General features: G+C 50.5%; 4 protein-coding genes across 4 annotated transcripts; 1 reads left to right on the top strand and 3 right to left on the bottom strand.

Moving 5' to 3' along the window:
- Positions 1 to 39: 39 nt before the first annotated feature.
- Positions 40 to 3,204, bottom strand: N7447_006955 (ribosome biosynthesis protein KRE33; the record flags this gene model as incomplete). The annotated part of the gene is made up of 2 exons (XM_057231217.1): positions 40 to 172; positions 230 to 3,204. 2 exons carry the CDS (start codon positions 3,202 to 3,204, stop codon positions 40 to 42), a joined length of 3,108 nt encoding a protein of 1,035 aa, XP_057086307.1.
- A 1,110-nt stretch (positions 3,205 to 4,314) lies between these two features.
- On the top strand, positions 4,315 to 7,654 carry N7447_006954 (putative capsular associated protein; the record flags this gene model as incomplete). The annotated part of the gene is made up of 7 exons (XM_057231216.1): positions 4,315 to 4,358; positions 4,422 to 4,480; positions 4,547 to 4,866; positions 4,932 to 5,345; positions 5,400 to 5,558; positions 5,608 to 6,035; positions 6,088 to 7,654. 7 exons carry the CDS (start codon positions 4,315 to 4,317, stop codon positions 7,652 to 7,654), a joined length of 2,991 nt encoding a protein of 996 aa, XP_057086306.1.
- A 465-nt stretch (positions 7,655 to 8,119) lies between these two features.
- On the bottom strand, positions 8,120 to 9,410 carry N7447_006953 (glycoside hydrolase family 16 protein; the record flags this gene model as incomplete). Its single annotated transcript, XM_057231215.1, has 3 exons — positions 8,120 to 8,900; positions 8,990 to 9,222; positions 9,285 to 9,410. 3 exons carry the CDS (start codon positions 9,408 to 9,410, stop codon positions 8,120 to 8,122), a joined length of 1,140 nt encoding a protein of 379 aa, XP_057086305.1.
- Positions 9,411 to 10,909: 1,499 nt separating this feature from the next.
- On the bottom strand, positions 10,910 to 15,768 carry N7447_006952 (CORVET complex membrane-binding subunit VPS8; the record flags this gene model as incomplete). The annotated part of the gene is made up of 3 exons (XM_057231214.1): positions 10,910 to 14,928; positions 14,982 to 15,414; positions 15,466 to 15,768. 3 exons carry the CDS (start codon positions 15,766 to 15,768, stop codon positions 10,910 to 10,912), a joined length of 4,755 nt encoding a protein of 1,584 aa, XP_057086304.1.
- Positions 15,769 to 17,015: the final 1,247 nt, after the last annotated feature.

Below are 17,015 nucleotides of genomic sequence, written 5' to 3'. Positions count from 1 at the left end.
CATTAATGCAAAAAGAAAACTGTCCAGAACCTAAATCATTCAGCGCTTTTTGCGGCCCTCGGTGCCCTTCTTGATCATCTTTTGTCGCTTTGAGTCAATCTCCTTGTCGTAGATGTCGCGCGCAGTCTCGATCTTCTTGCGCTTAGAAGGCTTAGAGCTGTCAGGTCTATCACTGGCTGGAAATCAGTTATTGTTGTTTCGATAGACAGGCAATGCGATTAAAACTTACGGGTTAGATGTGCCTAGAGCAAGCTGCTTGGCGCGCATCTCCTCGTCGATCTTCTTGCCTCCTTCGCGGAGCTCATCTTCGAGAGAGACGGGGAGGGGCTGAAGGTTGACTTCGGGCTCGTCGTCGTGAGCGGCAGAGGTCTCAATGCGAACCTTCTGTGCGGGCAGAGACTGCTCGATATCACTCTCGATAAGACCGCGGAAGTGGGTGGAGATCTTGCGGACAATCTTGAGGAACATGGCGAGGAGCTGGGAGGAGGGGAGGTTCAGCTCCTTCTCGAGGTCGTCGAGGTTCTTGTGCTGCAGGCCAATGGCGAGGAGGATGGACTGCTGCACGCCGGAGAGGCTGACCTTGCCATCGAGGCGGTTGCCAAAGTAGTAGTCGGAGAGAGCGGGGACCAGGTCCAGGATGACGTGGTAGTCCAAGAGGTTGTTGGCGTAGCTGTCCAGACGCTTGAGATCGAAGGGCGAGAAGGCAGCATCGAGGTCGGATTTCTGCAGCGTACGCGGCTTGAACTTCGGGTCCTTCTTGGCACCGGAGTTGGCAGACTCGCAGATGCTAAGGGAGAGGACGGATGGGAACTGTCCGAATTGGTAGGACATGAGTGACAGGAATCGCTTGTGGAAGTCGCGAGCGTAGGCGCTCAGCCAGGCGTCGTCAGTCTCGCCAGTCGAGAGGGTACGGACCATCACGCAAGAGTGCTCTCCAGTGAGTTCGTTGGGGGTCTGACGCAGGTATACTGGGACGAAAGAACCGCGCTTCCAGAACTTGTGGAGGGATGGGGTAAGACCGTAGCTGACACCGATGTAGTCGAGGACATCAGGGCGACGCTCAGTCAGCTTGCCGAACAGCGGGGGCATGGAACGAATGTCTCGGACGTGGACGTTGTCGTCCAAAAGACTAGAGCTGGCGAGCTCTTCGTCCGTAACACGGACCATTTGCTCTTCGGTGGAAAGGGCCTCCTCCTCCAAGTTGGTGAACTTGCCCTCGAAGAAATCGACCAGAAGCTCCATAGCGCGGGAACCGTATCCCATACCCACATATTCGGGGTTGGTTGCAATACGGACAACACGAGCACCTGAGAGACTGGCGAAGTTCTCATCCTGGAACTGCTGGCTGACCAACCACGGGATGAGATCACCGCCGGCGCGCTGACCACGGCTAAGACTGTTGAGCACACTCTGGCGACTGATGCGACCTTCAAGAGCGACCTGAATGACACAAAGAGGCTCGGGCAGCTTGGTGGCCTCCTCATCAATAGGTGGGACGAGGACATAGAGTTGATGAGCGGGAGCGTCACTCATAAGCTGAAGGTCGTTGGGTGTGTTCTTGTAGTGACTGGCAACATAGAGCGCCATCATCTGCTGCAAGAACTTCTCGGAAACAGGGTGGAAGGAGAACAGGGTATCACGGTTGACCTGGAGCAGCTGGCATTGCGAGGGGTGAGGACATCCTTGTGTGTTCATGTGCGACTTGGGAAGAGTTGCGTCAAGGCAAAGGACCTTGTTCAGCCATTTCTCGACAGAATCACCAGGGGCATATCGAATAGGCTCCGAGAGAGTGATCTCCCTCAAGGTGCGGCCGCTGAGGTTCTTGTCCGCACCCTTGGCTGACTTTCCTGTGCTGCGGTCGGCGACGTCCGTATCGTCAGTCTTGACTCCACTTCGGGATTGTTCCCGCAGTTGCTGAATTAACTTCAGAGACAGGGACCGGCCCGTGCCTTCGTATCCGTTGATGGTGGAGGACATGAATACCAGGTAAGGTCCCATCAGCTTACGGACCAATGGTAGAGGGATAGCCGCAGCCTCATCGATAACGAGAAGCTCTGCCTGTCCCAAGACTTGCGCATCCTGGGGCTGAATGTACTGGATGGTTTGACGGTGGTTGCGGTGAATGTTGACACGCACAACGGCCTTGTTGAAGTCAGGGTTGGTCGACTGCAAGATGGTGTAGTCAACATGGTCGAGATATCCAAGAGCATCGAAACCCTTGAAGATAAATTCGAAGAGTGTCTTCAAGTTCTCTGGGCTGGGAGAAGTGATGAAGATGTTGCTGTAACCGTGAGCAACAGCGGCGGCAATGGCGACACCGAGAGCGGCGGACTTTCCTCGTCCACGACCAGCAGTCAGAGTAACAGTGCTCTTCAGAGTCTTTTCAGCGATAGCATCGACAAAGGTCAGGAGCGCCTTCGCTTGATCCACGGTGCGAGCCAAGCTGAGCAAGGGGCCGACGGGCTTCGAGTCCGCCAAACTCTCCTTGATTTCCTTCAATTCCTTCTTTGTGCCGAAAGCTGACTCGTCGGTTGTTTCGGGGGCGGGGAGGGGCTTCACGGTCTTGCCGCCGGAGATAGGCAACACGTTCAGCTCGTCGTCGACCACCAGACACGAATCGCAACTTCCGAGGGACAGGATGAATCGCTCGTTGAAACGAGCAACAACATCATCGTGTGCCTCCGTTCGGTATCGCGAGTGAATATCCATGGACATGGTGTAAAGCTGTTTCAAACTGGTCATGCTCTTCAAAAGCAGGATCACCAAACCTCCACCCTCGACGGTCTCGACGGTTCGTGCAAGCAAATTGGGAGTCATGGCCTCGAAGTCCTGCAGCACACACATGCCGTAGGTGTTACCCAAAATCTTCTCGGTTTCCTTATAGTAGACATAGCGAATCTGGTTGAGGGTGATGAAAAGTTCGAATGGGTCTTCCTGGTTCGGTTCGCGAATGCCACGCTTGACCTCCTTCTTGATCTTCATTTCGCGCTTCTTGCGGTGGCTCGTGAATCCAAGCAGATCCTTCTTGTAAGCCCATAGTACCGACTTGTTCTGCTTCACGTCCACGCTGGACATAATATAGTGAAGATGCACGATCACATCCTTGGCATGGTCGCCAACAACCACGAAGAAGCTGCGCTTCTTCTCCTGCACACCATTTCGAATAAGAGCGGGAATCCGCGAGTCAATCGCCTTGCGTGGCATGACGATTCCGGATTAGTGTTGTTTGGAAAAAACACTGGGCTTCGTCTTGCGACCAAAAAACTTCCCAGCGGTTAGAAAAAAATGATACTGCTATCTGACACCGCCCAAGGCAATAATACACCGCCCAAGACCTTTTATCCCAATTACCTAAGTATCTTATCACATGACGGTTTTGCCATTGTCAGCCCAAACAAGTAGGCGGTATACCTGGATCCCCTTTATATACAAACGTCACGTGATGTACTTTATTTTATCGTGAAGGCTCGAAATGGACTAGCTGCAGTTTCATTTTACTGGGCAAAATCGTCGACGTCTGGACCCTGGTCAAATCACATGACTATAGGTGACGTAAACCTACCCAATTAGTAAATAGACGGTCTGCTTTGGGCTTAGCCAAATTTATTTGAGTGTGTCGTTTTTGACGCTAACCATGGGTCGGATTGGCCATCTTTATTTTACGACATCCAGCCGAATGGAGCCGATAGGATACGTCCAACTGATATGACGCGTGTACTTGGCTATGCACCTCTCTTGTCTATATGTACGGGAGAGTCATTCTCCCATGGCTGGACATGATGTACGAAATACTACATATGCATTGAAAGGTCCCCCAAGGAACATCATCACGCCTTGGACCCAAGTGGGTCGTGAAATTAACCAAGGCTTGTCTCTGGCCGCTGATCGGCTCGGCATTTCTTGCTGACAATCTTTCGCAATACGTCTCCAGGACAAAACCAGCTTGCTACGAACTAACAGATTGGGGCGAGGTGGCTGATATATTCCACCATTCATTGGCAAAAGATAGAACGATGCAGGGCCCGTGGTTACGTGCACAGCAAAGTCAATGAAATACATCGTAACCCACCCGTTGACGCAACCCTAATGGATCCAATGGATCAGCACTCCGGATGCCTCCTGATTAGCTGCCAGTCTATCAAAGGGCCCTCTTGGCCACCCTGCCCTGCTTTTTTTCCATGTTTCGAAGACTGTCAATCTCCTGAAGATCCACAGGAGGTTAATCTTTTGTCTTTCGGTCTTGCTACCTTTCGACAGTTCAATTTATTCTTGAGATCACAGCAATGGATTTAGAGTGATAAAAAGATTGGCAATATGATCCAGTTATCTTCCGATGTCGGGGTGAAGCTATGTGTAGGGTGAGTGCCTAGCAAGTTATCTAACATTGAACACTTAAGCTCATGATGGCATTCTATGAGCAGGGTATTTCTTTTAAGCTCGCTTTTCCTTACTACCTCCTACAAGACTACATTCGCTTTTGGTGAGTTGTGGCCGTGGATATCATGTTCTACACCATACAGCTGATCTGACTGTTGCGCCGATATAGATCGCCCTGTCAGTACATCCATCCTGGTCTGCTTCCTTACAGGGATCACTCTTTTGGTATGGAGTCGGTTTGTTACATTGGGGTCGTCACCATCGTCGCCAACAAGTAAACGGCCAATTATCCCTCTCGCAGAGCAATTTGAGCTTCCTTCCCGCGCATCAACCTCATCTTTCTCACAGGGCGATGTTGAAACTCGACCTCGGCTACGATTTCAATCGTGGTGGATAAAGATCGGTCTCTTGCTGGGATTATGTGGCTTGCGCATCGAGTCATTCCGCCAAGTAACTCGGAACACTGAATGCGCGCCCACTGGATACGCTGTGAGTGGCCGAATACATTGATTGTCGTTCAATTCTTCATGCGACTAACACAATATTTCGGACAGTACGCTATTCCTTTCGTTATTTCGCTCTATGACTACTGGCGCAACCAGCGATCACGAACAGTGGACCGATATGTCCCTACCCAACGATTCACAGAGGGGTTACTGCAAGTGGTCTACTCTGTTTCCCACCGGAGCTTCTATTATATCACCCAAAGTCGCTCCAGAGGTTTAATCGCAGCCGCCTTTTTGTCTACTGGTGGGCTCTTGGCTTCATCGTTCTCGGCCGGGACCCGGTCAACCTATATCTGTCCTATTGTATTACATGGCGCATCGCGTCTACGATCATACAAGCTGTTCAATCTGTTTGCTGATTCTGTTATACTTATCGGTGTCACAGAACTCTGTCGGACTGGTGCTCAATTTGATGATGCGCGCAGAAAACGAGCATTGACGTACCTTGGAGCTGGTCTCTTGGTAAGTAGACAACTACGATCGTGATGTGGATACTTGTTCTGACGGTCTTTCTAGGGTCTCTCTTTGGTCTGGAGTATTGTAAAAGCCCTGGTATCATTACCAGATAGCTCTCCCGAACTTGCCGGTCAACCCATGTTGGATCTAGAGTATTCGCGCGGCGCCTTCAGCCAGTCTGTGTTGGTTGTACTACTGGCCTTGTCGGCCTGGCATATGGTTAGTCTGCAAGTTCTATATAATTCTCTACCGGTTCTGATTTTCCTAGCTGCCGCATTTCGATATCCTTGGGGTGTCAATTCTAGGCGGTTTCATGATCATATACTTCTCCTGTTTATCAGCCCTCACCGGAGGACAGTCACCCTTCCCATTTATCTCCCTAACTTATGCTGTTCTCCCGCTGGCTGCATCTTTGACGGGTGCCATCCTCTTTCTTCTTGCGCGGGTGGTTCATAACGAAGAGCCGAAATTATACCGCACTAACGTTGCCATACAAATATTTTTTACCGTGCTTTGTGGGATCAGTCTCGTTTTTGCAGTGAGCAAGCATCGCCTTGATGAGATACACCCGATTGAGTTCCTCATCAACGATAGCAAAATTCAACATGACAGCTATCTCGCTCAGGCGTCTAGGAGCAGGACTCTTGGAGCTGCGGTTACCGAATACCGGAGGCGATATAACCAGCATCCACCACCGTATGTTCGAAACATCTACGTTTGCCGTATAATTCAACTAATATCCATCTAGGGGGTTTGACGAATGGTATCGATATGCCACTAGCCGATCATCAGCTATCATCGATGAATTCGATCAGATATACCATAATTTACTTCCCTTCCGAGCCCTGGCTCCGGAGCACATCCGCGCAATGACGCACGAACTGGCCACCAACCCTTTCAATGATCTGGGTGGAATTAAGATTCGCAACGGCACAGCCATGGTGCAAGAGGGCATCAAACCGACCCATGCGTGGATGGTAAAGGGTGCCGCGGATATGATGGAAAATTTCGTCAAATACCTCCCTGATATGGACTTGGTGTTCAATCTAAATGATGAACCACGTGTTGCAGTTCCTTGGGAGAAAATATCGATGTTGAATGGGCAGACTGAGATGCAAGTAATGATCCCCGAAGAGCGTATGGTGCGGACTTGGTCGACCAACCGAGAGGAAGGCTGGGCCCCGATTGAGCCGGCTGATCAAACCAACATCACCGTGTTCACCGACGGAGCCTGGAGGGGCGTCTTCGACCCCTATGTGAGCGCTGTCTGCCCGCCTTCATCCAAAGCACGCTCTCAGCGAATCTGGAATCGTCGTGAAATCTGCCTGTCATGCATAGCTCCTCATTCCATAGGCCAATTCCCCCTAGATTTCAACATCGCCTCCGAAATCTGCCACCAACCCGACCTTGCCTTCCTCCACGGTCTCCTAATCTCCCCAGCCTCTTTCAAGGTATCACAAGAACTCATCCCGGTATTCAGCCAAAGCGCCCTGACCGGATTCAACGACATCCTCTTCCCAAGCCCATGGAACTACATCGACAAGGTAAAATACCAACCCACATACGAACACCCAGATCCAGAATACAACAAAAAAGAAAACTCCCTCTACTGGCTCGGCAGTACATCAGAAGGCGTCAGCCGCTTCGGCGAATGGAAAGGAATGCCACGCCAGCGCTTCACCCACCTAATAAACAACAACACCAACAACCAAGTCTCCGTCCTCCTCCCAACAGACTCACACGAAAACTCCTTCCGCTACGAAATAATGGACGGCAACGCCCCCACCTCAGACCTCCATCTCCAAACCTCCGTCCACCTCGCCGACCCACTCGTCCGCTGCGAAGACTGCGCCGAGCAAGCTGCGGAAATGGGAACCACTGGCTGGGCGGATTTCCAAGCACACTGGTCACACCGTTTCCTATTTGATCTAGACGGCGCTGGCTTCAGCGGCCGCTTCCTCCCTTTCCTGCGCAGCCGTAGCTTGCCCCTCAAAACAGGTCTGTTCCGTCAGTGGTTCGACTCCCGTGTCACCTCCTGGCTGCACTTTGTTCCTGTTGATATTCGTCTCCATGGACTGTGGAGTACGCTTGCGTACTTTGCAGGTGTGGCGGCTCCTGGGTCCGATAGTGCTTCTAATCCCCAGATGCGTATGAAGGCGCATGATCGAGAGGGGAAGTGGATTGCGGAGGAAGGGCGGAAGTGGGCGAGTAAGGCGTTGAGGAAGGAGGATATGGAGATTTACTTTTTTCGGTTGCTTTTGGAATGGGGTCGGCTTACGGATGACCAACGCGATGTTCTTGGATTTGGTCGTTGAAGTTAATGTTAATGTTAATATAAATGTCAATACATATATTCAAGCATATATTCATGTCTTGTCTTATTCGTTTCCATGTATCATCTCTGTTAAAACTACGGATGCCGAAGATCTTACCGTATACTCTACATTGTATAATGGACGATCTACTCAGCACTTACAGTCCAGATAACATATCTACAAAACAACAACCCTGCCCATAATCATTGCTGATTCCCATTTCATATTCCATATCACCGTCGAAATAGAAAGAGTATTCATAAAGCACAAAGCGTATCAAAGCGTTCATCCCTCCACAGTCGTAGACTAGCACAGACCAGAGGAGTCCGAGCAAGGAGACCATAAACAGACGGAAATCAAGAAGGTCGAAAAAGAAAAAAGGGTAAATCACAATCGAAATGCAAAACATATCGAACCCATGCCGTTCTCAATGAAAACAACCCATCAAGCCAGCACAATCACCATTTACGCATGACCATGCCCAGCACGGTAATGTCCGCGACGATGATTCATAGTAGTTCTAGGACCACGAGCCTGGAACAACGCCGTGGGATCCCAACCAGCACCAGGACCAACCTCCACATCAGAACCCTCATCCTCAGCATCAGCGTTTTCAGCACCAACATCCTCACCAGTACCACTCTCAGAACCCTTACTACTCCCATCCTGATAAACTTTCAGCGAACGCACCCGCCAATAACTCTCCTTGAACGCGGCCGGTGTATTTTGCACGAAATTGACACACGATCCCGCCTTCTCAGCACAACTCGACGAGCCCCAAACCGAGCCCGCCCAGTCTCCACAGAAAGTAATATCAAAGACAATCTGCAGATCATTGAAATGCGAATCGATATCACAGCCTCCCGCAAAGCGAGCCGTGGGTGCATCCCACCCCGCCGGGTTAGGGTTACCAGATGCGATATCGCCCGGCACGGCGTAGGAAGGGAAGAACCAGATTGAAATGGCAGATCCAGTCCATTCAGTTGCGTAGACGCCGCCGCCTGCGCCGTTAAAGCCTGTACCGTAGGATTGGCTGTTTTCGCTTCGAATTGAGCAGCCGCTGTTTTGTGCTTGACCTGAGGCGTTGACGTAGCAGTTTGGTGTATCGATGGTTCCAGTGAAACCGGTGTTAGTGATTGTGCAGCCGTCGGCTGTGTGTAGGGCCATTTGGTTTGTGGATTGTTCGTTTACGCCTTCGATTATGTCGATTTCGCCGTTGTTGGGCCAGTTTGTGCCGAGCATCCAGCTGTAGGGTAGGGGTTAGTCCTTTTTTTTTTAAAAAAAAAATGAAAAGAAAAGAAAGAATAAGAATGTCGAATGGGTTGGGGTTCTTACAAGGCGGGCCAGCTGCCGCATACACTGCCGGGCATATGGGCCAGATCGAGGATAACAAGACCATGTTGGTAAGTGGCGGTACTCTCCAGGCGGATGCTCTTGCGACCAGGCGCGGCGGCGGTGTTGGAGTGGTCGACGCCGATGTAGACGCCGTCGCCTGTGTTGATGAGGCCGTCGGCTGAGGCGGTGTTACGATCGACGTAGTTCACGAAGCCATTGGTAGGGTCGGGGTCCTAGATAGTGGATGAGTATGGGTATTACGAATGAGAGAAAAAGCTGGGAACAATGGACACACGGTGTAGAATTTGAACTTGTCGAAGAACGAGTTCGAGGTACCGTAGTCATCGCGTAGGGTGTATGCTGCCGATGATACGTGGGAGAGCAGGCCCAGGATGGGCAGGAATGTCGAGAGAACATGCATTGCGCTTAAATGCAGGGATCTTGGCAGGTTGTAGAATCTTTGCAAGGAAAAGAGGAATCAGAGAGAGGGAGTCTGTCAAAGACTAGGTCTAGTATCGCAGATACTGACCAAAATGGGAAATGACAATAGGAATGTTATGAATACAGATCAATAGAGAGACAATAGTTATATATGCAATAAGGGAGGGACTAGATATTGCCTAAAAAGTCAGGTAGACCGGGTCAATTTTATACTTGAGATGTACCCACCGCAGGGGAAAATCCCAAACGGAAAAAAGAAACAGAAAAAAAAGAAAAGAAACTGCATGGAACTACGTGATACATCCACCAGACACTCCAGTGGAAGACATGCGGCAAAAGGGGCATGTTGAAACATAGTCTGACATCTCCGAGCCCTGAACCGGTGTGGCTTGCCGATTGGCCTGGTCTTAGAATGTATACGGAGTAGTTGTTATATTAGTTAGAACTTGGATGCACAGACAATATAAGAACATAGCCTAATCGCTATTAACCTCCGTGTTGAATATATCCAGCGCCGGCGCTAATAACCTTAAATGTTTCATAAGAAAAAGGGTCAAACCACGCAACATCCAAGACCAATCAGGGTGATTATCGCCAGCATCTAAGGTTTGTATGTAGTGTGGCAAGGCTACGGCTGTTTGAAGATTCTCGGCGTCAAGTCTTTTTCGGAGTTCTCTTTTCTCTTTTCTTTGTCCCTGGGAATGTTCATTAGGTGATTTCTAGGAAAGAGTCTGAATTGAGTAAGGAGAGGTCAAAATATAACGTGGCGAACTCTCGTGGCATCCATTTCCGATCACCAGATCTCTCCACTCTTTATAAGGTACCTGGACTCAAGTACCGATACATACAAATATACCAGTGATGGTACATAGTACATAGTACCTCTTACATTGTGATCCTGAAACCAGTTCTCACGGAGATCCTACCCAAAACTGATAAAGATATTTGAATGACAGGGTCATTTCGACGGTTATATCCATCACATTTATCCAGAGAATTACTCCATACCCCATCTACTGTAGATCACTACCCACAAAAGCACAAACACCGGACCCTCTCCTAAAGATCACACAGTCCAAAATGTTAGTATTCCCCTCGAACCCCTGCGGGACCGAATGATAATTTGGAGGGATCCTTGATCATGGGAGTACAAATCATGTCAAGCGTGTGCTTGGAGAATGAGCTGAACAGCTCAAGAGAACTTCACATCACCTGTTCCCCACCGAAGACGTACGACATTGGTGAAGATGTACTTTGACAAGGATAAACCTGGTTTAGATATCATATTAAATTACAGTAGTTAAAAGTTAAAAAAGAGATAGAAAAGAAGAAAGATAGAAAAAGGCTATATGCAAGACGATCGTGTCTCATCTAGGGATTCCCCGAACGGCACCTAACGTAGGAAAAAGTAAAGAGGTGGAAAAAAAAGTAACAAAAAGAATGCCCCTCGACACAAAGGAAATAATCCCGGCTTAGAAACTATGTACAGACCGGGCAAAACAGATCGGGCAAATGGTCGCGCCGAAACGCGGTTTCAGTAGGTCGGGCTCCGCTGACGGCGTTCATCACACAGCGTCGGTGGTAGAGGTGTCGACAGGCGAAAACGATAACGGGTTCTGGTATACTATCTGCGACTGTAGCAGTGCTAGATATAGCTCCAGCCTCGACGTGGTCATGATCATGATCATGACCAGCGTTCGCATCAGACATACCACCACGAGCGCCATCACGATGAGCGTGGACATGCGCATGTACGCCCACATCCAGACGGGACAGATGACCGACTCCAACATCAGCAGCCTTACCCTTCCCGCGCTCGGACGGGTTATAGCTATCCGCATTACGTCTCGCGATGCGACGGGTATGGTCTTCAGCGCGTCGCACTTCCCATGCGGACCAATGGGAGTCGCCAACGCTGGGACCCCAGATGCGGCCGCGGCAGATCTCGCAGACGTGGCCGCGGGGTCGCCAGCCGTGTTGGCGTAAACGGGAGACTTCGTCGACGTGGATGAAGAGGTCGCGGTCGAGCATGCCGTTTGCGAGGGTTAAGAGGGATTTCTCGTAGGAGTAGGCGGAAAAGATGGAGGCTAGAACGGCGCGCAGCTCGAGGAGGGAAGGGGACCAGCTTGCAGCGCGGGTGAGGAATGCGCGGAGGATGCGGAGGAAGGACATGTCTGTTCTTTCGGCTGTGGTTGGGCTACTTTTTACTGTGCTTGCGAGGAGGGCTGTGAAAACTTGCTGGACGAGGGTGCGGAAAGAGGTTGTTAGGCGGCCGCTTTCACCGAGGGATGTTGATGGTTGGGTGTTGTTTCCTTGTATGAAGGCAAAGACGTTGCTCGCGATGCGGACCACGGCTTCGATGTGGTCGAGCCAGAGGAGTTCGTCGAAGGCGAGAGGCTGGTCGAGGGTTGGCGCGTTGCGTTTGCCGTTGGCGCTGCCTGTGCGCGACTGCTTGGCTGTCTTACTTTGGCCCTGGCAGAGCCATGTTCCGACACCCGCATACTTGTTCAGAGATTCGATCAGGTCGTCGATGGCCTCGGCGGTGGTCGCTGAGTCTGGGCTCTCGCGCACGCTCTGGAGGATGCCTACCAGACCGGATTCAAGGGTGCTCAAATGTGCGATAAGACGGTCCAGAGCTTCGCGGACTTGGCCCTGTCGGGCGAGGAGAATGACGGCAGCATCGATGGCTCCGCTTTCCTCGATGTACGGGAGCAGTTTGTCTAGGTGGATGTCACCAACTCGCAATCCGTCGACGAAGTCTGCAACATGAGAGGGGTTGTATTTGCACAAGAGCTGCACGTAGCGCTCGATCATCCAGTTCTCAATGCTGGGCGGAGATTGGGTGTCTGCAGTTCGAGCCTGTGGCTCGACCAGAACCAGCAAGTACTGATACTGTTTCTGGGGATCATCTTCTAGAACCTGCAAAAAAGTAGAATGTGTTTCAGGGGCCAAGTCTTGCATCGTCTGTGCAGCGTGCGTCACATCAATTTCGGCGATCTCCCGGGCACGTTCCTTGACTACGTGCACTATATCACGTCTCTGTTTCTTGCCAAGCCCAGAGCCTGGACGGAGGCAGTCATGCAGGCAGGTGAAGATGGCATCGCGGTCATTCGGATCCTCCAGGTAAGTCATAACCAACAGGGGATACTGCTTCTCTAAACGGTAGCTGGACTTGAGGATCCGGAAAAAGCGTGCCTCTTTAAATAGAGGAATCATGGTCTGGATGTCCGGTGGGTGGTAAAAGGACAGCAAATACTCTGCACTCAATTCACAATCGTCTGCCATTTCCTGCTCCGGATATTGGCACACACGGACCAGAACCCGGTGGAGGATTGTGCCGGAAAGGAGAATATACTGGGGATATTTGGGAAGATTGCGCGCAACAAACATATCCAGGTAGATGGTATCAAAAGGCGTGAAAAAATCGTCGCCCATGACTTGCAGCAAAATGCTGATGAGGTACTGTCGATTGATCGACATGCCCGTCGCAGAGACATCCTCGCTCTCGGGCTCATTTAGGAAACTGTCCTCGAATGCCTCGTTGAGCATGCTCATGAAGCTGGAAGCATCGAACTTGAGCATGGCTCGAAGTTGAGAGAATGATTCTGCCCCGTTGTTATCTCCAGGTACTGTGCCAGTCCCACGGCCCGAGAAGAGGAATTGGTACAAGTCTGTTTTAGCTCGTGTGGCTTCAACCTCGTCCATGTCGTCTCCGGTGGGATAGACGCGACCCGTCAAGATAAATGACAAATAGGGGAACATTTTCATGGCATTGTTCTGCCGTCTCATTTCAACCACGTAGTCACCGTTGGCCAAGCGCTCGGATTGAGAAGGAATAAGCTGTAGTAGCTCTTCCAGTGGTCCCACATAATCCATCAAACAGCGGTTCCATACGTATATAAAGGCGTCGTAAAGATTATGTTGCTTACACAGCGTTGTGACTTGATCGATGTCCATTGTGGTAGTATCAAGTAGGCAGATGATCTCCTCTAAGCGACCGGCCGAGTGAGTTCCAATGAAGTGGTTAATCAAGGCTTTGACTGCAGTTGGAGGTAGTGATCGCAGAGTTCCATCAACGATGCGTGGTTCGAGGGCATCCAAGAAAATGCCTGCCGAATCTTGCTCCTCATACCAGTTGAAGACTTCGTCCCAGAGGAACTCTTTGTCGGCCATGTAGATACACGCCGCGATAGAAACTTCTGCTAGCTCCTCCAGCTGCTGGTTCTCAAGTCGGTCATTGCTTGCCTCGGAGTTTCGACCAAAAGCATACTTGAGGGATGCGGAGATCATCTCCAAAAGCTTTTCTTGCACAATCGGCTGTCTTAAAACATCCTCTTCCGGAAGCCCAACTGTCAGCTTTTCCGACTCTCCCGTATAGTAGGAGGTGGCTAGTCGGATGGCACCAATGAAGTCACCAGCTTCCATAAGCGCCAGCAAGCGATCAGCCCAATTTGACAGATTGCCTACCAAGGCTTCGTTATAACCTAGCAAGAACAAGCGCCCTTTGTACGAGCGGAAACTCATATGGAATGCATCTGCTACTACTCCGTGCATAGACTCGTCCTCTTCGTCAAGCTGTTCAACTAGTGAATGAAGCTGTGACGAGAAGAGATCAGTGTGATAGATGTGTCTGTTGGCAAGATCGACCGAGTCTGTCACATGCATAGAATAATCTTCGATGATCAGCAGCCGCTGCGTTATTGTAAACACCGCGAGTACCGAACGACTGAGCCATTGAACAGCCACAATGGCTTCATCTGCTCTCCATCTGCTGCGTGCTCTAAAGACAAGGCTGGGCGGCTTGTCTTTGTCTGCAGGTTCGTCTGACTCGGCCTCTGAGATTTCAAGCACGGTCAAAACATTTGACCAACAGTAGACAAGCTTTGTGTTTGAAGTTTGTGTATCTTTGCCCTTCAGTCGAATGGCTGGAAACCATGCCAAGGCGCCGGTCATGGCACTGTGAGCGGGAACTTCTTTGGGTCTCGGTGCTTTGTGTTGGGTTTGTGCCACTGGTGTGGTGGACACAATAACAAGAAGATAGGGTGTCAACATAGCAACGAGGCCCAAAGAATCGGTGGACTGCTCTACGTTGCCGAGAGGCAGAGGGGAGAAAGCAAGGACAGAGCTAGGCTTCCGCCGCTTGGTCTCTGCCGTTGCTTGGGGATATCGACCCAGGATTCGAGTCGTCTTGACTGTCCGCCCTACTGCTCCCATTCCTCTTGTTGCTAGGTGTGAGAACGACATGCCCCGTGTGTCAGCCGAGACCAGCGCGGTTCGTCTGGTGCCAAGAAACCCGATATGAATGACCGCCGATCCTGAAAGATGGCCATCAGATATCCGAGTCTCGATTTGATTGGCCAGAATTGGCGGGATATGAAGGAAAGGCTTTGCTGAGCGCGAAATCTCCCAGGTGAAGATATCGCCCGAGTCATGGCCCCCTGCAACGGTAGTATGATCTGCAGAAAGTGCTAGAGATGTAACAGCACCGCATTCAACCGCTAGATGATCATCAGTACAATGGGCCAGAGGGTGTAGACTTCTTTTGACAAACCTGGTGTGCCCGTTCCAATGATAGTCTTCAAGCTTTGCTGATAATCAAACACGAGAATAATACCCTTGGATGTGCCTATTACAATAGATGTGGAGACTGCAAGGCAAGTCGGCCGTCCGAAATTGCGCTTCCCGATTTCCGAGAACGCCTGCCCAGTGATCTTCCGCAACTTTGTCCATCGCACCACATCCCAAGGTCCCTGGACCGGTTCGGCTTCTGTCTCTGGGGTATAAGAAACCTGGCTGGTTATTGAAGATTGCCGGGAGTGAAGATGCGCTAGGAATGGCGAGCCGGCTCTAGACACACTTTGCGGCGATGAGGATAATCGGGACTGGAAGCGAAGGTCAAAGGGGCGACGGGCCGGGTTCGGGCTGACTCGTGGAGATCCGCGGAGTGCGAGAGCACTGCTACTCAGGGAGGACGAAATAGAGCCCTGTGATCAATCAGCTATCTATCCAGGTTATGCGCCAATCGTACCACTAACATGTAGCGATGGGGAATCGTCGGGGTTTGACCCTGTTTCATCCACGCTCCTTGTCGCTGTCCAGTCCGCGTGTCGCGGCGGAGGGGTTTCTGGGAATTTGAAATCATTCTGTCCCGCTGTCTTCTCGGAGTCGTGGTCCTCCGCATTGTCTATTGTGTCCAATTCCTCCTCCGCTAGTGCCTGCGGGGAAGGTAATGTTTGGTCGAGGGCGCCATGGTCAGGTTGTTGGGGATCGTCATCCTGGCCCAGCTCAAGCTCGTCCTCGCGCGACCAATCCTCACTGCCCTCAGCCATCGAGCTCATGAGCGAGATCTCCGAATGACCATTGCTCCCCGTTGTGTAGCTTGGGCGGAGACGAGAACGAATCAGCGATGGTGTGTTGGGGGAGGGCGGTTGTGGGATGATCAGGGGGTTCTTTCGGATAATAGGGAAATTACAAGGTAGTACAATATAGAGCGAAGGCGTGGAGTGTCGAGCTCGAGGGGTATGAACACAGTGGAGAATGAGAGTTCCGAGCTCCGTACCTGGGTCGGGGCCGTCTTAGGGGGCCGAACACCAGCCACCTGTGTGGCTGCCAGGTACGGAGTACACTTTCACCCTTTCACAACTGTACAAATTGGATATCTAAAAAATATAAATATCTGTTTGCTTTGTTTTGAATCTTTCTCAATTTTCTACTTTGAACCCACCGTGGTCGAAGAATAATTGAGTAGTGATGATTACACCATTCACGTAAGCTCTGTACAAATGACCTTCAAGATATCGAGAGTTTCTAAAAATAAAAATCTACAAATGATAAGTGCTCTCGTATTACTCTGTATATGACGACTAATTAGGTCTTTGAACAAGGGTCATACGTTTTCGGCTCCCTGGGATGAGACATGGAACATCTTGCCAGACTATCTTGATTCTACTTTTATAGTCATACGAAAAGGTAAATGCGGGTTTGATAGGTAGCTTTTGTACATAAGTTAAGACTACAAGAAACATCTATACTAATATGAACACAAAGCACTTTATATAGTCTTCTCAAGGAAGGTATATATTCATCGAAAAAGAAAAACCGAAAACAAGCCCTATAGTAGTATGGTTGAGGTCCGTCAAAACCTAACTAATATATGTAGCTAAAGAAAAACAGCAGGTTATTTGGCTTAGACTTTGATATCTCTGGAGGCTGTACTGGGAGTTGACGCCCACTGGAAGAGGAGATCGCTCGATAGACACTCCACGCCGCTCCATCGCAATCCCCAACATGGATCTGGCGATGTAGGATCAGATGGAAGGTTAGTTATCGGGGGAGTGGGCTCGACTGTAAAAAGGCAGTGTTGAATTTCTCGTCCATGGTGAGAGCAGTGGACTTTTTATGATGTTAGGCGACCATCATATGGTATTCCAAGCTCGGCAGCGGTAGCAGGCCTCGCCTGAAGTGTGTTGCTTCTATGATCAAGCTGGGTAGATGGCACCACCATCCCAGCCACGAAGGGGAATTTGGAGACCACACGAGCGATTGCATCCTCCATTCGCTGAAGGGTCTGTACATGATCCTTTTT

The sequence above is a fragment of the Penicillium robsamsonii genome (genome assembly GCF_028829455.1).
Source record: "Penicillium robsamsonii strain IBT 29466 chromosome Unknown utg000003l_segment0_segment0, whole genome shotgun sequence".
In the NCBI taxonomy this organism is placed as follows: Eukaryota; Fungi; Ascomycota; class Eurotiomycetes; order Eurotiales; family Aspergillaceae; genus Penicillium; species Penicillium robsamsonii.
Note: the sequence above shows the minus strand (reverse complement) of the source record. Positions and strands in the feature narration are given on the sequence as shown.